This window comes from Corvus cornix, chromosome 4 (assembly GCF_000738735.6).
Source record: "Corvus cornix cornix isolate S_Up_H32 chromosome 4, ASM73873v5, whole genome shotgun sequence".
In the NCBI taxonomy this organism is placed as follows: Eukaryota; Metazoa; Chordata; class Aves; order Passeriformes; family Corvidae; genus Corvus; species Corvus cornix.
Genome location: NC_046334.1, coordinates 12118358 through 12138948, shown reverse-complemented (window position 1 = coordinate 12138948; position 20591 = coordinate 12118358). Strand labels below are relative to the sequence as shown.

Here is a 20591-nt window from a genome sequence, read left to right as displayed (position 1 = left end):
AAATACATAGTATTATTGAGAATTCTATGTGTAGAAATATTCCAAATTATTATCCTTTCTTTCCTTTTCTGTAACGGTTAGATCCTGAAGTGGTGGCCATGGAGATCTTGCTCTACACAATGTGGGGTGCTGCTGACAGGCTGTTCTTTAATGGCTGTGGATCTAAGGAGATGAATTTCTGGGGAAAAGCACGCAACACAGATCTCTGAAAGATGGTTCTTCCACACAAGTGCTTTGCTTGCTCCCAGTTTGGGTCCTGCTTCCCTCTGAGCACAGAGAGAAAGGCACCCGTGCCCACACAGGGAGAAGGTACAGCATCCTTCCCCTTCCCACTACCTCATCCCATGGCAAAACTATAATTTGATTCCTCTCTCCTCAGCTATTTTTGGATTTTTCAGCACTGAAATTAGCATAACTCATGCAGACAGGAAGTTGTTGCTACAGCACTGGAGAAGGGTGCTTGGAAATGAAAACCAGTCTTTGATCAGACTTTGATCAGTCTTTGATAAGAAAGTGATCTCAAAAACTCTTTTGATGAAAAATACCAAAACAGGCATATAAAAAAAGGCCTATCAAAAGAATGCTCTACACCTTTACTATCACTTAATTTGGGCAAAAGACAATGGGAACACTTTTATAGCTGTACTGCGTAATTTACCAAGAGTTTCTGCAAAGGCAAAGAAATAAACTAAGTGCTTTAAATAAAAGAACAAGAAAATTAAACAAATATAAATGGAAGTTTTACTATGTGAGGCACATCTTGAATACCGAGAGTATATAACCAGACATGACCATCTGGAATCATCCAAGAAGCCTTCACTCAAAAAGTAATTTGGCACCCCCACAAAAGATGTGAGATGGATCTCTATAAAAATCCAAGGAGTTCACTGAGGATGAGACACAAATCTTAAACCAGCTCAACTACATCAAGCTTTCTCTAAACCCAAACCTTTGCCTAAAGAGGAAATGAGCTCATGTAAATGCCTTCTGAGTTTCTGGTGCTGGGGAACAAGAAACGAGGGGTATCTTACAGCAAGAGTGCTTCTCTCTCCTCACTCCTCCCTTCCTGACAGAAGGTCCCTGCCACCCCCTGGAAAGCAGGGCAGCATCCTGCTTATTGCCCTTCCAGCTCACCCATCTCATTGCCCCTTTGCTCCCCTCTCCCCAGTAGAAATCCAGTGCCCTGAGTGACCCCAAACAGGCATTGGGACTGCAGTGAAAGCCACCAGCCACCCTACCAGTGATATTTATCTCCCCTCAGTGTCCTGTTCCCTTCTTGTTTAGTAAATTTTGTTTTGAAATAAACATCTCTTCAAATTCCTTTCCCATCAGAAAACTGAAACGTGCTGGGCGTGGATTGCCTTCTAAAACTGCTCCCATCAGGTCATTCACAAGTGGTATTTTTAAACTCCTGGCTGGCCGAACAGCAGACACTGCAGACATTACACCCACCCACCCCCAGCCTCGTCTTTGTCTTGTGAGAGGCTGCAAGACATCACACACGCAGATGGCAGGTTTGATAGGAGCCTGACCTTCGTGCTGGCATCAATAACACACCCTCCTCGGTATTTATTTCTATTTGAGGAACAGGCAGTTGCACAAAGTTGAGGATGCATGCAGCAAGTGGAAAAACCTGAGGGAAGAGGGGAGCAGTCACCCAGGGCAGAAGCTGGGGACCAAAACCCTCCTGTGCCCTGCAAATCCTAAGAGCAGCTACCTGCTTCAGGGAAATGCCTAGCTGCCCTTAGCCAAGCCAAAATGCCCTGAGAGCTGCTGTCCCCAAGCTCCCAGGAGCAAGGGAAGCTCCCTGAAATGCTGGCTTGGAGGCAGGGTAAGACAGGCCCAGGAGCAGGATGGGTTGGTTTAGCTCTACAAAATCACACTTGGGTTTCGCTGATTTCTGAGCAAGACAGAGCCAGCATTAGAGCTGAAATAAGTCACTGACACACTATATGGAATACCAGGAGAACCAGGACCATGACAGGAGAGGGTGACCCTCCATGCTAAGACCATGCTGTTCCTGAAACAACAAGGAACATTAACTACAATGTTGCACAATCCTTATGTCTCCTTATGGACAAAGGCTTTGCTGCTTGTCACAGAATCACAGAATCATTTAGGTTGGAAAAGACCTCAGAGATCATTGTGTCCAACCCATGGCCAAACACCACCTCGTCAACCAGACCACTGAGTGCCACGTCCAGTCTTTCCATAAACAGCCCCAGCGATGGTGACTCCACCACCTCCCTGGGCAGCCCATTCCAATGTCCAATCATCCTTTCTTGTGAAGAAATTCTTCCTAATTTCCAACCTAAACCTCCCCTGGCACAGCTTGAGGCTGTGTCCTCTTGTCCTGTTGTTGGTTGCCTGGGAGAAGAGACCAACCCCCACCTGGCTACAGCCTCCTTTCTGGCAGCTGTAGAGAGTGATAAGGTTCCCCTTGAGCCTGCTCTTCTCCAGGCTAAACAACCTCAGCTCCCTCAGCCATTCCTCATCAGACTTGTGCTCCAGACCCTTCACCAGCTTCATTGCCCTTCTGACATCACCAAAGATCACAGCACATACTAAATAAACAGCCTTGACAAACTCTTTTGTGATTCTCAATGTGCTTTTTACATCAGATTCCCCATCACAAGTGAACCTGGCTTTTTTCCCCACTTATATTTACTTCATGGTGATCCCAAATGTCTGCAGAGCCGCTTCGCGTGGCAGTCAGGTTGGAAATGCAATGAAATGGCACCCATCCATAATATAAAACTTGTTTTTCCCCCTGCCCTAAGATTTAATTCCATCTACACAGGCAGTTTTAAGGCAAGAACATCAGAAATTAGGAAGATGAGCCCCAATGAGTAGTCCCTGCTGTGTTACACATCCGTGAAAGCCTCTGGCCGCAGTGTGTGTCTGAAATGATTAAGTGAAATAACCACCTCCTCTTGAGACACACGTGGAGATTGTACAACTTGTACAACACAAGTGTTTTCAGTAGAATTGCTCTTAAAATCCTCACACTGAACTTCATCTCTTTGCCTCATTATTAAAGCAAATGCACATATGAACAATAAAAATAAAGCACATCTCTGCAGAACAGAAGGGTACAGGTAAGATCTCTTCATGTTTGAGCCATGTCTACCTCTTGCTGGCTTAAGGACTCTTCCTGCTCTTTCTTCCTTCCTCTTTTTAAGAATTTGGTTAAGAAAAGGGTTTGAATAATATAGACCATTAGCTGAGTCTGTCTGGCTGACGGGCAAAAATAGCCATCCCTCAGTCTGAGCTTTAAAATAGCTCCTCCCCAACGGGACTCAAATGTTCCCCGGCTGGGCAAGATGTTTATTTCTCTCCCTCCTTTTTAAACATTTAATTTCAACCTATGCAGGCACTGTGGTCAAGCATGACACAGCCCAGAGCAGCAGCTCTCAGGAGACAGGATGAGAGTCTCTAACACCCTGACTGCGTCACAGACAAAGCCTGATATAGCAGCAGCACAGGGGCAGCCATGCCGGAGCCTTGGCCCCATTTGGAGTCACTTCCCGCATGCCAGAAGTGAGGCTCATTCCATACATCCAGGCAACAGGAGTCCTGCCTGGCACTTCTTGTCTTCCCAGGCATCATGAAAATCACAGGCAGATTTACATCCAGTACAGCATTTAATGCAGAACAAGAAATAAAAAGCCACAATAGAGTTTTGACTAGCTGAGATTGCTGAAGTGTAATAAAGCAAAGGAATTGTGATGTGCAACTAGACAGAACTAGTGCTGTATGGAATAAAACGCTGATGATGGGGGGCTCCTGGGTTAGAGCAAAAGATAAACTGTGCAACCACATCTGTATTCAAGGGAACCTGTTTTTAGATGCAGAACTGGCCAAGTAACAGGCCAAAAAGGTCACATAGGAAGAGTTTTAACTTTGTGTCTCTGTGATTTTTTAAATGTATTTAATGATAAGCTACACTTTGTTGAGATTTTTCACTAAAAACCTCTTGGGAGATAACTCAGTTTCAATATACTCAGCCGCAGCTCATATGCATTTATTATTTTGCTCCAGAAATGCTTGCTAGTCTCGAAAGGACTCCAGGCATTGCTGGTATCTAATTGAGGAGGGCAGCCTTTAGTGTCAAAAAAGCTGTGCCAAAATTTTGTTTTTCAGAGTATAAAAACTTCACTCCAAATTCAGCACAAAGAGCCTCCAGAAGGCAGTCAAGTTTTCTTCCTTTTGAGGAAAGAAGAAAGCAGTAATGCATTAATATTACTTAGTCCAGAGGTTATGACATATATTTGAATATGTACACACCTATATATTGTATTTACTATAATTATCAGTGGTTTATTTTCAGTAGGTATGCATGCAAAAATACTTGGGCAAACTTCCTGATCAGAATCTCTATCATAAGATACCTAAAGAGCTACAACTGATATTCTCCTGCCTCCCCCCAAATTAGGCACAGAAGGCCCCCCAACCCCCAGTATTCCTTTGGTGTGGCACAACTGAACAGAGCTGGTCAGAGGCACCAGCTCCCTCCTATTCCCAGCACTGTCTCCAACCAGTTTTTCTACCTTTCTCAAGAAAACTGAACTCCCCATGAAATGCCTCTGTAGTCCACATGAACCCTATCAATTATTTCCAGTAGGAAAGGACAAGCAGTACTTGCCAACATTTCCAGTAGGAGTAGCTACAGGCTGTGATCTTTTGAGAATCTAAATAATTTATACAGTTATCTAAATGAAGACCATTTCACAGGCTCATCAAAGGCTTCAGATGCACCTTTTGTTAAGGAAGTTACACCAAGACTTCCCTAAATTCCCTGATCAGCTGTTAATGGCTAAGAGGCAACCAGGGATGTGCTTAGAGCCCTCTCAACACCACCTGGCAGACTGTGATCTTCACCACCTGGGACTGCACAGCACACACACATCAGCACTGACTGCAGTCAGACTCAGTTTCACATCTGCCTGTTGTTTTGTGGTTCTTTTTGCTCTTTTTTTCCCTCTGTAGTAAAAGGAGAAAAAGCATAGATACATAGCTAGGTATTATATCATTGATATAATACCCAGTATAGGTGCACAGTTTCTTTATCTACACTAAAACACTTGAGTTCCAACTTGCTTACGCATTTTCATTTTGGGGTAAAGCATATTTGATGGACCAGTCAAACTTTATTTGTAAATCAGAATGAGCACCAAGGTCAAAATTTACCTTACATTTTTAAAGCCTGTAAGCTGAACCCTGGTACATGGTCTGGAAGTGGATGGCTCAACACCACTCTCTTGTGGGCAGAGACCTGAACCCTCTGGCTGGACTGAGCATGCAGAGGTGCTGACAGCTCCAATAAAAACAAGTATCTTTTGAGCCTAACTCCATCTCCCCCACAGTCTGTCAGACCCACAGATCTTTGCTGCCAGAGAACACAATGCAAGACAGGCATATGAATAAATGTAACGCAAAATTCTCTGAGGTTTTGCTCTTCTTCCTTTGTTTAAAGTGTCCTGTTTAAAGTGTCTATTTAGCAGCTGTCACAGTGAGACAGATACAGCAAATTTTTTCACCGCCCTGTACTCATCTGTCTTCTTTCTTCTGTGTTTAATCTTTCTCTATTGTTTGCTGCATATCCTCCCTTTCACTTAGCTCAGCAACTACTTGGCTACCCTCTTCCCCCCATGCTTTATCTTGATGGCACAGCACCTCTTTCTGGTAACAGAACTACTAATCCGCCACTGAAAATGTTTCCAAAAAGCATACAGCCTGGCACACTGGGGCTGGCTGAGGACTGGAGCACTAGGACTGATGGCCCCAAGTCAAGCTCAAGCCTCCTGGAGACATAGGAAAACAACCAGAGATCTTCTCAACTGAAGCATTTTGTCATCAAACGTGAAGCTAGAAAATATTGTTTAATGAAATATTCAATAAATATGTAACAGCTCTGCTAAACAATGTATAATCCCTCAGTGTCCTCAAAACCCAAACATTTCCTCCCCCCTTCCCTGTAAGTCCCAAGAAAGCTGTTTAAACACAGAAACAGGCAAAGCCTACAAATCACATACAGTTTTCCAGTAATAACCCTCAAATACCTACAAATTTCTGCTTCAAGTTTCTGCACAGTTCTTCACAGTCTGGGGCCGTTTTTTTGTGAACTAAGAACTTCAAGGCAACGTTAATAGTCATTATCAGAAAATCTTATGACAAAAAGAGTTAATATTTAGCTACCTTAAAATTAACATTGGTGTACTTGTCCTAATTTCTGGGGAGCCACCTGAACAGTTTTCTTCTATCAGCTGAGAGTCCATCCCTATCTGGAATATTGAAAAATCACGGGAGAGCCACTTAATCTTTGATAACCCAGTAAAGCTAATCTGATGGTACAGCACAGCACTCAACAAAGTTTTGAATAGATAAAAGCAATCATCTTTTCAGCATGCACAACAAAAGAAAAAACAAACGGGAAGTTCTGACATATCCCCACTCCTTTCAGACACTGTCTGGCTGACAGACCAGCACAATTTCAACTCCAATAGGCATGAATTAGTTTCCAGGCAGAGAAGCAGAGATAAAAGGGGAAAGGATTTAAAGAATTTCTCATGGGCTTTTGTCAAAGGGGTTTTTTTCTGCTTGGTCTACAGAATGAGGGCTCAGCTGTGATTTCAGGCTCTTTTTTTCTTGTTTTTTTAAATTAACGATGAACTTCACAGTTGGCCACATAAAACATGGTCAATTTTTGTACATTTCTCACTGCATCTTGTCTAATCAACACCCAATGTCTATTACCTTTTTGGGTGAAAAGAGCAGAAGCCACTAAAACTGAAACTTTAAAAAGAATCATATTAAAATATTATCTAAAGTGACTGAATTTTCAGCATTTGCATTACAGTTCTTACCATTCACACACTTCATTTCATTTTGCTTCAACCTCTCTTTCAGTCATGTCAACACAATATGTAAAGTGTCCTCCTTAGGAAGAGAGGATATTGGCAGAATGGGGAATTTGAAGCTGGAAGTGCCTCTGCTCTTACATTGGTGCATCCCCCCCCACTATTTCTGGACAACCTCCCAGAAAGTATTCCAGTTCAGGTGGAACATTTTATGGAATAATGAGATGAGAAAAAAATAAAGAACAAACTCATTAACGTTTGCAGAACCAAAAGCCACAAAGGCTCTGCTGCAGAGGCTCACAGAGGTTTCCACACTCCTCACCAGCTCGCTCTGCGCCGTCGCTATGGCAGACAGGCAACACAGCCATGGCAACAGCTTCCAAATAGCAAACTCCTCAGAGTTATGCAAGAGTCTCCAACCAATACTGGGTTTTACATATTTAATTCAGAGTTTCTACCTTTTTGCAGGCTTACACACACCATATGCAGCATACTGAAACAACAGTGGGCAGTTTAGCAGGGACTGGCATGCCCTGTGCTCCACTTTCCCCGGGCCCACAGTGTGGCTGCCCCAGCAGATCCCTTAGTTCAGCTCTTCTGGGAGCAGCTGATGCAGCAGGAACTCTTGCACCCGCTCCCTTTGGCTCCCCTCCCTGCACAAAACTAAATATGTCCTTCCCACACAGCCACTGAGCTCCACTGGCCCGCAGCCCATGAGCACTAAATTGTCTTTCTGATTCAATTAATCCAGCAGAATTCCACTAGCCCATTGCCCCCACCTCATCCCATGGAAGCCTAGGATTCCTTGTTCCACCAAGACCCAAAGAGTACCATCTTCCTTCACTGAAGCTTGCAGCAGAAGGCATCTGCTGAGAGGGTCTGTTTCAGACACCAAGTACATCTCAGGAAAAGCAGCAACATTTTGCAAGGCTCAAGGATTTCCAGTACATCAGTGGCAGGCCAAGAAGGAGCACCTCTTCTACTGATATGGTACTGTTTCTTCTTTATTATTAATTAAAAATTTAGAATGCTTTGTATCTAACCCTCTGCATTTTTTTTCCCACTTACTGCAAAATAGCTGAAGCTTTCATACAGTATCATCTATTTTAAGGATAACACATTTCAGATGTTTCTGTCTAGAACAGAAAGAAGTGTCCTTTGTAAGAGAAAACACTGTGTAGTTACTGTGTTGAGGAAGACAACCCTTATCTTACTACTGGGATAATTATTTTTCCAGTTATCTTGCAAAACAATAAAGCATTATGGCCAACGAGCCAAGAAAAGTACACACCTCCTTTGGAACTTTGCTCCAGCTGAAAGCCACAGTGCAACCTAATTTCCCAACACTTCAACAATCTCTTGAAATACCAGTTTAGGAACCTTAGTCCGAGAGACAAGGCCAAAAAACCTGATTCATCCTTTTTTTCTCATATTGGAGAAGAGAGAGAGAAACTCTGGCTGGTCTTGGAGGAGCCTTTCAGAAATGTGTTAGTAGAGCTAGTGAAAACATGTACCAAACAGGGAGCCCCTGAAAGAAATGCAGATTCTGGGAGAGGACAAAACCCACCAACTAATACCAAAATAATTCTGCCTAATAAGTAAGTCTCATTTTCCTCTCCTCAAATTAAATCAAAGCAGCTCATTTTGACTTGATCTGATCTTAAATTACAGAGAGCTCTGGGTAAAAAGAATCCCAAAACTGTAAAAACTCAGATCTAAACAAGTAGAAAATAGAATGAAATGGTAGAAGGGAAACGTAAGAGATTAAACAATTAACATTAAGTTAATGTGAATTTTTGTTTAAAAATTGTTTTAAAAAGTTTGTTTAAAAATTGTTTTAAGATGTCCTGAAATACTCTTGGTTTGGTTTTGATTTGTTTGCACTCAGCCATCAAGGACTTATGCCTGATGGCTTTTGCAGCTGTAAAACTGGCAGCATCAGAGGGATAAAGTCTCATTAGCTGCTATTTGCTGGTAGAGAATGAGTGAAATAGTTTTATGCTTTAATATTTATTTTCTTATTGTGATCTCTTCTTTTACTCAGATCAGATACCTGCCTCAAACTCTGCCTTTTAGTTGTATGTGTGTATGCACATAAACCAGCTTCTACGTGTATAATGTACTCATGCTCTCACAGGGGCTTCTGAAACAGACCTACAAACAGGAATGTGCTGTACCAGTTGTAATTTAAGAGTATCACACTTATGTTTTTACTAAAAAATCATGTCATTGATGAGTATTTCAAGTGACTGTTGACACTATTAGAATGGCAGCCCGGTAGCCTCCTGCCACCAAAACCTTGTCATGCAAACCCAGTACTCCTAGTTAGCATTGCTTGCTCAATAACCCATGTTGAAGTATTGTTAAATTCCTCATTTCTTGGTCAAAACCCCCACCATACTCAAGAAAATTTCCTATTCGCATTTTGGCTAAGTTTTCCTACAGATTCTCCTGCAGAGTATAATGACTTCATTTTCCCAGGGAGATGTCTCCCTGCTTTTAAAAATAGCTTCTTGTGTAATTGCTCCTCTCTGATGGTTCTAGTAAACTCATATGTTACAAAAGCTTGCTTTTAAGAATTCTCTTCCTTAGGACATATTTGGAAATTAAAGCAAGAATGAAGTGTCTTCCCACTTAAGATTTCAGTGTAAAATAAAGAAAAAAAAATCTCACAATGCATTATATAACACTTCATTCAGTGTGGTCAGGCTTCCCTAATAATTCAATACTTATTCAAGACTTGTGCTTCCTGTGGGCTGCTGTGGGCTTGCTACTACTAAGAAAAGAAAATACAAAAGCCCTGTCCTGTCACCTTAGCTCAGATTTGTTCCAACTGTTTTTTCATTATTTGGACAAAGGCAGGAGAGGCAACTTTTACAGACAGAGACACAAGCCAAATTAGAAAACTGCAATTATAAATAAAATACAACATGCAGAACTTTTCATTCATAACTCTTAAACTAGTTCACCAAAACAAATATGACAAATGGGAGTTTTTACAAAGGAAACTCAGTTAAGTGACATGCCCAGATCTGTGTTGCTCACCAGGAACAGAAAAAAACAGAAATCAAGCCTACCTGACATTCAGATCCTTCTTTCCTCAGTCACTTGCCAGGCCTTCAAAAAGCACAGTACACAGTTTTTAGGGCTTTACATGAAATTGGATTGTTTCCCTGCATTTCTGAGAAGTTGCCTGCATAACCCTCAGTCTAACAACACTTGCCTTGATCTGAACTGACTGCCCATACCCAGCCCAGTGAGGCATTTTGCGTATGCTCATTAATGGCTTTTGTTGTATTCTGCCTTTCCCTCTGAAAACATCTTAGACAACTAACTGTGAATGCCAAAGAGATAATAGATAATTATTCAAGAGGTAGTTTGGAGACTGAATGAGCTAACTGCAAGAAAAAATGGATTGCATACTAGATATGCCCCGCTAATGAGTATTTTGATCCTCATTAACTGAAAGATGATGACATTAAACAATGTTTAACAGAGGGATCTTCCAAAAGATCTTCCTTCTCAAAGGATCTTCCAAATTGTCACTTTGGGTGACAATTGCTGAGAAAACACAGAAGCAGGACTGCATCCAAAGCAGGACTACACCCATTCTTCAAGCAGCCTGGGCAGACCTTCTGAGCTTGGAGACCTGCTGAGCAGAACTTCACCACTTAATTCTTCCTACCAGACACAGAGGGGAGCAGCCAGGAGACACCTCAGCCATAGAGATGCCACAAGCAGACACTGCCTCAGAGTTCAATAAAATAGAGGCATTTTTCACAAGGTGGTATCTCAGAGGAGTGGATAAATACTCACAAGTATTTGTAAGCATTTAAATACTCAACCGATGTCACAACTCTGCCTTTCAGTAACACCCACTGGAGTTTGTGAGTGCAGCCTACAGCTTAATCCCTGTCAAAGAACTGAGACCAAAGTGTCCTCCAGTTAAGCTGGTGTAACATCTGAGTTTACAGGACACTGCATGGCAATTTTGTGGGTCTCCAGACTAAACAAGTTACGGCAGCCACTGCATTGCTTCCATCAGTCATTTCTAGGTCATTATACCAAATCCTAACTTGTTTTGTTTTCATGTTTCTTGCAGAAAGGAAACTTCTAAGCCTTACCCCTGTACCATTAACTGTTGTCCTCTACGACATCTGGAAAGCATGAAGGCTGTAGCTCTCTTCATTTGTCTTGTAGGACCAATTTTTGCTATTTCAGTAAGTCCTCATCATGCTACTATTACCAGGCACTTAATTTCCCATTCTGAGAACATTCTATGTTATCCCACTGACCTGTACAAGATTTTTATGGACATGCAGATATTCATATATTTGTCTTTTTCAGACCCATCCTGTAAACCACAAGCTCAGAACTCACAGACAGAAGACTCCAGAAAAGGTACTCTTCATGTTCTTTAAATAGGAAGTAACATTATTCATCTCAAATATAAAAACACATTAGCACATACACACTGGTTGGCAAATTGATTTATGTTAAAAAACTTTAGGCCCTCTCACCCCAAGAATTAGTGCCAAGTATCTCATGCCTTGCATATTAAATGATTGCAAACAGGACAAAATCTAAAGCAAAATGGAAGTTTCACTTATTGACAAAATTACCTTAAATTAATCCCCACATATCATCATTACCCATATTTGTACAAGCAATAAGCTCCAGTTACAGTCAAACTGTGGTACAAACAGCTCCAGTACAGGAGGAGGATGACATCCTCAATTTATCACACCAGGTGATCACATGCAGTCTCAAACATATAAGAATTTTAGCCACTGTATGTTTCATTATTCACAGTGCAGAGCATTAGACACAGCTTGTGCTGGCAGAGCACTCTGTGGCTGACGAGCCAGATGCCCTGATGGCAATGAGACAGAGGATTTCACCAGCCCTCCCTATGCCACATATGTGTGCTAATGACAGAGCCCACAGTTTTGCATTCACAGCTGACCCAAATTAAAATGCCTTTTTATTGCACTCTTCTGGTGAGCCTTTGTGGCTCAGACACAATGGATCTTGGCTCCAAGCCATTGGATGTGTCAGAACTACTAAACTCAGGTCATGCTCTGTGGTAAGAGATTCAAAATCCCAACTGTTATCCTAACCTTTTTGTTATTTTTAATTATAAACAATATCCCACTCTGTAGAGCCTTCCAGATACATTTCATATCAATCCAGATGGTGCTCTGCACTATGAAAAACAAAAAATTAACTTTTCCTAATGAACTACCCAGCTGAAGAAATGGTATAAACATCACTTTGTAGCCCACAGCTGTCTACCAGAAATAACACACAGAAGACACTTGCATCGAAACAAGACCTTGCAATAGCCCATGAATCATCAGTTCCAAGCGTGTGTATCATCTATCAAAGGCCAGTTCTCCCCCACAGTGTCTAATCACAGATAGTGACTGAAATTTGCCCAAGTTCCTTCATGAGCACCCAAGTTCCTAAGAGCTGATTTTATCCAGGTATAACAGAAAGCAGCATCTGGAAGCCATCTCCAGGCACATCTCTGCAGAACAGGTGCAGGACAAGGCTTCCTGTCAAGACATGAGCCAAATCTTTCTCAGACTGCTGCTTCAAACACAGGCACCCACAACAGACAATCTTAAAGACTGTTTGGCCTTGTGTCTTCTGAATCTGTAGAGCTTTGGAAAAGCTCCACCCTGAATTTCTGTTAGATTTGAGCAAACATAGGATCTTCCCTTGAAAAAGTTAGATCAGTTGGAACAGATACAGTGAATATATTTTCCAGTACTATTCCCACATCAGCAAGGACACCAAGCAACATGCAAAACATTAAGATACCACTTTGACATTCCTTTGACAGGAAATAGGATGTGGCTGATCTACAAGAACCTAATTAATACTTCCAATCCTACCTTTAAAAAAAAAAAAATTGTATAAGTATTTGTGAGCGGAGTGTTTGTTTCCAAGCAGTCATAAGACTGCCTAAACTAAAGGAAAAGCTATTCCAGCAACTTGGGTGCTGAGAAGGACCATTCTTCCCAAATTAAACCCCCCAAAAGCTTTAAGAAAAATCAGCACCAGGTGCTATATTGCTGTAAGCAATAAGCAACACCAAACATGCAGAGGTGTTGTTCAGAAGTACACACAGCAGCAGAAAGGTAATTGCTGAGGCAAGACCTGACAGTCATTTTAGTACCTGCTTTCTTCTCAAGCATTTGAATCCTTTCTACCGAAGGTAATAGTTTTGCTATTGGCTTGACAGAATAAGAAAAAAAAAGGCACTCAAACATCTATTGTTGATCTTATGATACAGCGATTGTCACCACACACAATAGTTCCTGGTGAGTTCAGCCAGGAAGCAATGATGTATCAGACTCAAAGTAGATGAATATATGGATTATGAAATCAATGCAGGGCACTCCTCAGGAATTACTATCACGACACCTTGTGAAAGGTGCCCTCTCTTCCCCTGCTCCTCTTTTCCCAGGTCCCTTATTTTTCCCTTATCTGTGTAGGAAGTTATGTTTCACCTCCCCCTTCTCTGAGGTAAGTGATAATTACTGCAGCCTACAAGCGCCTGGAGTTATGACTAAACAACTAATTAAGCATTTTGAGATTTCACAAGACACCCATATGCACCTGTCTCTGAAACAGAGTTGTATAGACCTCTCCAGAAACTCCAGCACTAAAAGAAGGGACAGATAAACAGATTTGCTGAGAAAGAGAAGGGACATCAGCAGTGAATTTCGTGCTCTGGGCTAGTTTACGAAGAGCACATACAAAGAAACAAATAAAGCATGCTATGCTTTGCAATACAAGGCAAAAATAACACTGCATCAACTTCAAATAAAACCTAAGATTTATTAATCTCCTTGTTATTTTTTAAAATTTTTTTAAAGAGTGAATATATTCACCCTGAAGCCTCAAAGGAAGAGAACACAGGGTATTTAGACAAAGGTGATTTTCTGCCCAGTCACAGAAGCTTAAAACCAGCGGTATCAGTACCAGGCACTGAATACAGGGATGAGCCCCAGACCATTAGGAAACAAGGAAGAACTGGGAGCGAGCATCAAGTGAAAAACAGCCTGAAAAGCATTGATTTCCTTGCACTGCACAATAAACCAGGTTTGGCTTCTGATAACCAGGACAGTGACTCTGGGAGCAGCGGCAGAGAACAGTCCAGCTCTGAGCATGACCAGCTCAGGAAGCATGAGAAACATGGGAACACGGCAAACCGACACCTTGCAGGCCATGCAGAACACCTAGTGGGTGATTTCAGCCTTCATCATGAGCATAACATGTGGAAATATAACAAAAATGCTGTTGGCCTGCCTGAAAGAAACAGTGAAAGCGATGAAGAGGCAAGTATGGAAGAAGAGGACGAGGAATGGGGTGAAGACACTGATTACAGAGACAAAAAGCACAAAGGCCACCAGACACATCAAGGTGACCGATACAAAAGACAGCAACATGAGAACAGCATGCAATCAGATGAACTCCTGAGAGATTCCAGCCAAGCAACCCGGAAAACCAAGAGACATAGAGAGAAATTTGACCTAGAGGAAGAAGAGAGGGAGAACAGCCAGAAGAAGTCCTATAAAGAAGAAATCCCCCTCTCTCAAAAAAACCATAATGACGATCAGGATGGCAAACAGCAAAGTCAAGAGAGAAAAGACAATATTCAAGTGAACTATCCGAGTGACCATGACACAGTGGTGAAAATACGAGATAAGGAAGACCGTAATGATGATGATGGTCATGACAGTGGTGACATTGATGGTGAGGAGTATCTCAGCAACACCTGGAAAGAAGCAGCCTATGAGGAAGAGGAGAGAATCCAGAGTAATGACCAGGAGAGCATCAGTACCGAGCCTGAAGGGGATGGAACCACTGAAGATAACACTGCAGTTCATAGAGAGACTGAGGATTACCAAATTGCCAAGATTAAAGACCTTGCTCACTCTGAACAAGATGATTATGATCATGAGCCACCTAATTCTGACAACAAGCAACAACTGAAAATGAGTAGCTCTGTTCAGAGCATAAATTCAATGGACAGTGAAGATAAGGTAAGTTATCTTTAAAATAAAATTGGAATACTACAAAAAGGGGGAGAGGGAGAGAGGGACCAGTTCCAAATTTAAATTCTTGATGATTGAAATGACATGTTGGAGAAAAACAGATGTAATAAGTTATTAATATGCAGAAGTTTCATCTCCCCTTTTATTCACTATTCCTCTGGTTCATGCTGTGTCACTGCACACAGAGCATTTACGTGAGTTGGACCAGGAGGGAAGTGAACACCATTCATGTAAGAGCTCCAGCCCCATGGGGTGTGTAATGAAACACACAAATAAATGCAGATACACAGATACAAAACCTGAAACCCAATCTCCAGCTTACTAAGACCGCCTGTTCACTCCTCTCTCACAAAGATTTTAAACACTACTACACAAAAGTGAACAGCTTGGAAAGGCAGGACTACAGTCCACAGAATAATTATAAGAAACTCAGGCCTTACCGAGCTCCCATTTCTCTCTCTCTCCACCTCCTACTCTTATTTTTTTCCCCAAATAACAAGAGCATGTTAATACTACCAGAGGCTTTATGCTCTTCTCACACATTTTGCATAGCAACCTCTCTCTGCTTCAAGCAGAGCAAACTGTGCCTCAGTCAGCTCTATATTCGGACCTGAGAAAATTTTGTCCAAGTATTTTTTTTTTCTTCCCAAGATTCACCACAACTTTCTGCTTATGCCTCTGTGACTGTGCAGGTTAAGACTACAGGCAGTTCCCATGGCAAGATGGAAAGTGTCAGCAACAGGAATGAGGAGGCTCCCCTTGGTAAGATAAGCCCCAAGCAAAGCTGTCATGTAACGCCCAGCTCTCTGCAGCTAGGAAATCTGCTGGTCTGCATTTCTTTTCTGCCTTTTGCAGCATGGGATTTCACGTGACTGAACTGTGCTTGTGCCTAATCCTGTGTTCCCAGAGAATCCCTTCCATATTCCCTTGAATTTAGTAATTTGTTTGTGAAAAACATTTGTAGGCAGTGCACAAATTTTTGTGTCAGTTACACAGAAATGGGAATTACCTTGCACTGAGAGTTTTCAGTTTCAGAACAGTAGCTTGGATTCAAGTAGGAGTGGGACAAATGCCAGTGCTTGATTCAGCAAAGACAGATGGGATATGTTTCACCAAAGGAAGCTGGAAGTGAATGTTAGTCCTTACAGAAGAAACAGCTTTTTGTGAGAAAATTATTTCCCCATCCAATTCAAACCTGGGACTGCTAGAAGCCTCACAAAAATCCTCATTTAAAGTTTGGCTTGTTTTATTCAATACAAGATCCAACTTCATTTCAACAAACTTAAAAATGCACTTGAATTTCTTGGTGAATATTGGGCTGTGTTTTGCTTTGGCCATCAGTAGTACCTGACAAACACTTGGCTTCATCCCATCACCTGTAACAGTCCCTCTTTCCTGCTAGGATTGCTAGACCCATGTCATAACTTCCACTGCAAAAGAGGCAAAGTCTGCCATGCAGACAAACAAGGGAAACCCCACTGCATTTGCCAAGATCCTGCTGCTTGTCCTCCCACCAAAGACTATGAGCATGTGAGTATTTCACCCAGTGCACAGGACTGGGAAAAGCCACCTAAAGTGTTCATAAGATAACATTCCCCTGCTGTTATTTAGAATGATTCTACCCTAAAGAGCATGCAAGTGAGTTTGAATGATTCCAGTAGTTGCAAAATTAAGTATAAAGCACCCAAACACACTGACTATGGCTTGAGAACAGTATGAACCCATGTAACTACACAGCAACTGACTTGCTCCACTCAGTCTCAGGGATCGCAGCTTTTCCCTGTCGCTAAAAGTTTCATGTACCCACTTTGTGGTTTAGAGCATGTGCTGAGTACTACCACATATTGAGTGAAATAATCCCACAGCATCTCAGAGGCTATATTACAACCACTAAAATAAACTCAGGTGTTGCAAAACTGGGCCTGCAAGTACAGACAACTAATTCTCACGTGGGCATACAACTAATATTTCCAATACTTCTGATCATGTGTACTCCCCATGGGCATTCACCACATGTTAATGATGCTTTTATTTTCTCAACACAGCGGTGGGGGTGGTGGTTTTGTTTTTCCCTCCTCCTCTAGGTTTGTGGTACGGATAACAAGACTTACGATGGCATATGTCAACTCTTTGGCACCAAATGTCAACTGGAAGGGACAAAAATGGGCCGCCAGCTGCACCTAGACTATATGGGCTCCTGCAAATGTAAGCTTGTTTTTCTGTGAAGAATTCACCTAGGTATAAAGAAGCAGTAGCCTTAACCCATCAGCCAGCCCTAAACTACCTTTATTCTTGTAATTTGCCACTTGTGCATCAATTATCTGCTAATTAAGACCTCCAGAACCTAAGCATGTTTAAAAAGTATCTGAAACCTAGACATCTCTCCTGTGCTTACACCAATTGTTGCTGACCTTATCTTCCCCCTACACTGTCTTACATGTTCCTGTTGCTACAGCCTCTGAAGATTTTGTAAATCCTTGACCAGAAAAACAGTGTTTGCAGAGTGTTAGTAAATGAAAATGTCCATCTCTAACTCCCATGGAAAAAAAACCCCAACAAACAACAACCAAACTTAGATGCCACACGCGGAAGTCAGGATCTAAAAGCCAGAACTGATTTCCAACCTCTTCACGTGCTGCATATGGTAGAAGGAAAGTGCTTTCCCAGCCAGAATACTCCTTTGCTGTCAAAAATTCTGCTTTCATGCAACTGACTGATAAGAGCTCCACTGCACAACTATGCTCAGAAGCTGCCCGGATATATAAAAGTTGGGTCTTGCACAACTGGTTAAGCACGTGCACAAAAACCCTGTAGATTTATAACTGAACACATTAGGTGCATTCACAATTTTATGTATTAACAGTTCTGTCAATTTTAACTGGAAATTTGATAGTGAGATCCCAAATCTCAGAAATGCTCGAATAGGGATTAAACAGATGACTTGTTAACAAAAGCTTTCCTCTTTGGCACAGACATCCCGCCCTGTACTGATTATGAAGTGGATCAGTTTCCCCTCCGGATGCGAGACTGGCTTAAGAACATCCTTGTCCAGTATTATGAACGTGACCTGAACACTTCTGGGATTCTAACTGAAAAGCAAAGGAATAAGGTCAGCAATCCTTTTCAGACAAAACCATGCAGTTACATGGACCAGCCCAGAACATCTCATACTAAATGGTACGAATTAGATGACTTCTGAGATGGTTTATTTCACAGCAAAACATGAGTTGCTTTGCTCAGGACAGAAGATGTGATAAAACTGGTTTAATCTCCTACCAAGCCAAGGCTACCAAGCCGAGTCTGACAATTAAGCCACAAGAATTTCACTCCCTTTCTAGTTACTGCCAAAGTTAACGCGGACAGCAACAAAAATCTCCTGGACCACCTGAGGCAAGCTTTTTGTGCTGTGTATGATCACAAACACTAAAACCCATTTCCTCAGTGGTATTTTATTATCAAGTTTCATTTCTCCCAAACACCTTCTTGCCAGATAATTCTCTTCAGGACAGATCTTCAGTCCTAAACAAAAAATAACAATTTCTGTGTTATGTTCAGGTCAAAAAGATCTACCAGAATGACAAGCGCCTTGTGGCTGGTGACCACCCAGTTGAGCTGCTCCTGCACGACTTTGAGAAAAATTACCACATGTATGTGTATCCTGTGCACTGGCAGTTTCACCAGCTTGATCAGCACCCTGTTGACAGGTAAAAAAATATTTGTGGTTCAGTTCTGATTTGCCAATTAAACTCAGGCTGTTTTACTTTTCTAAACCCCTCAAAGGATTCTCTACATATAGAAACCAGTATCCTCCCCCTTTCTAACACAGAACTTTTTCCCTCATTGTTTTCCTGGTCATGTCCTAGGTCAGAGCCTGCTATCCTCTTGCCTTGCATGATAATGTAGTACACTCTAAGCTCTACAGTGTCTGAATGGCTACTAATGCTCTCAGCCAGGAAGAAATCCTGTTATTACTGAAGCTAAGAGCAAAAGGCTAAGTACAGAGGACAGAGCCCTGGCAGCAAAAATCCACTAGTGAGGTATCCATAGTTTTCAACTAACACCACAGAGGTCTCTCAGTTTAATGAGCAGATACAGTCACAGTCCAGAGGAAGCCTCCAGCTTCTGAGAACGTGACTCAGATTTCAAGCTTTTGGTCATATCACTCAGTGATGGGATCCATTATTTCCAAGTTCAGACCTTCAATACCTAGGGACAATCACACCTACTGCTTTAGAACACAGCTAAGCACTTTTGCAAGCTTGATCTCCTAAGGATTAAGAGCAGAACTCCACAAGTGATGAGTAGTGAGGAAGTCGCTCCTTGCAATACTTGTAATTACTACACAAGTAATACTTGTTCTAGGAGAAAAGATCTTAGCAAACAAACATGCAGCAGAAGCATTTTAGTTCATCAGATATTAGATATCTTTATAGTGACCTGGGACACATTCACTACAGCAGCGCCATAGCAAAATCCAGTGGGGCATCTCTGATAAAGCCATTCTTACTGTCTTCTACCTTAGATCACCTTTGATAATCCTGCTGATTTATTAAGGAAATGCAGCTCTCCATATCTGCTCTTTCTTTCAGATTATTAACACACTCAGAGCTTGCACCTTTGAGAGCCTCCCTTGTTCCCATGGAACACTGCATAACCCGTTTCTTCCAAGAGTGTGATGGAGACCAGGACAAACTCATCGCTTTGAAGGAATGGTGCCACTGCTTTGGGATTAAGGAAGGTAAACCTAAAAAAATAGGCAGATGCACCTGACAGAATGTTCCCATCAAGAAAATTACTCAGACCTCAATGTAAGGCGAAGAAATTGTAAGTAGAAGCTCATGGCTACTGTGCTGGGAGGAAAACAGAACAGTAATAACAAGACTGCAAAAGGTCAGCAGGGTTAACAACATAGCACAGGTTAATCCCAGAAGAGTTACATGACAGAAGGTATTTGGCCAAACAAGCAGACTGAAGAAATGAGTTCAAAAACTTACTAGCAAGTCCCTAATTTTAAGTGGAGGCTGATTCTTGTCAGAAGTCAGACACACAGAGCTTCACAGAATTCTCTCAGCTCTTCTGATGACAATTTACCAGTCATAACACACATATACTTCTGCCAGTTGATTGCTCATCCATAGCATCAGTCACCTTATTGACAGTGATACAGCATAAAAATGTCTCTTTGGTATAAAATGTCAATAATGTTTTCTTCTTCTTTGTTGCAGAGGACATAAATGAAAATCTCCTATTCTGAACCTGGCTGAACAGACTCCCAGTTCTGTACTAAAATCAGTGAATCCTGCTTACTTTTGTAATTAACAGCTTCACAGCTTTCAAGAAAAAGGTGGAATAAGGTTCACTGAATTCTTATCAAATAACAAAAGTGCAGAAAATTTCTACATTCATTAGCAGCAGCAAAGTTTAACTACTTCAATTGGTTCATAGCTAAACAACCAGTGTTTTCCCCCACATGAACCCATGATCTCTCTGAACCAACGAATACTACTAACCCAATGACTAAGCCGTTCACAAAACTCCTCAGTAGAATTATAGAATGTAGATTTTACTGCACACTGAAATGGGACTTGTTTCCTTTATTTACTGTATTGTCAGCTTAACACTCTGCAGAGAAGTCTCAAATAAAATAGAAGTCTACTTGGAA

The 20591-nt window shown here is 41.7% G+C and overlaps 2 protein-coding genes across 4 annotated transcripts in view; one reads left to right on the top strand and one right to left on the bottom strand.

Moving 5' to 3' along the window:
- Positions 1 to 10093, bottom strand: part of LOC104697337 (dentin matrix acidic phosphoprotein 1) — a 20910-nt gene extending 10817 nt beyond the window's left edge. For both annotated transcript variants that reach the window (XM_039551610.1, XM_039551609.1), the window contains exon 1: positions 9938 to 10093. Coding sequence is in view for 1 of the 2 variants with exons in the window: in XM_039551609.1 (XP_039407543.1) it covers positions 9938 to 9944 (7 nt within the window). In the remaining variant the exon portion in view is untranslated. The remainder of the gene's footprint in view (positions 1 to 9937) is intronic.
- SPARCL1 (SPARC like 1) lies at positions 7378 to 20591 on the top strand. Of its 2 annotated transcripts, none has more exons than XM_010412050.4 (11): positions 7378 to 7850; positions 10963 to 11080; positions 11208 to 11261; positions 13748 to 14917; positions 15622 to 15691; positions 16332 to 16459; positions 17014 to 17134; positions 17902 to 18038; positions 18485 to 18633; positions 19519 to 19667; positions 20155 to 20591. In XM_010412050.4, the coding sequence occupies exons 2-11, from the start codon at positions 11027 to 11029 to the stop codon at positions 20181 to 20183; spliced, it is 2061 nt and encodes a 686-aa protein (XP_010410352.3). In that variant the 5' UTR covers positions 7378 to 7850; positions 10963 to 11026; the 3' UTR covers positions 20184 to 20591. The 2 variants fall into 2 exon arrangements, with proteins under 2 accessions (XP_010410352.3, XP_019148755.3); XM_019293210.3 differs by lacking the exon at positions 7378 to 7850 and adding an exon at positions 8245 to 8458.

What these genes read in the sequence shown, in the direction of transcription:
- SPARCL1 (XM_010412050.4), top strand. Translation starts at nt 11,027, where the DNA reads ATGAAGGCTGTAGCTCTCTTCATTTGTCTTGTAGGACCAATTTTTGCT. An exon ending in CAATGGACAGTGAAGATAAG is followed by an intron (nt 14,918 to 15,621) that starts GTAAGTTATCTT and finishes GTGACTGTGCAG; the next exon opens with GTTAAGACTACAGGCAGTTC. An exon ending in GAATGAGGAGGCTCCCCTTG is followed by an intron (nt 15,692 to 16,331) that starts GTAAGATAAGCC and finishes CTTTCCTGCTAG; the next exon opens with GATTGCTAGACCCATGTCAT.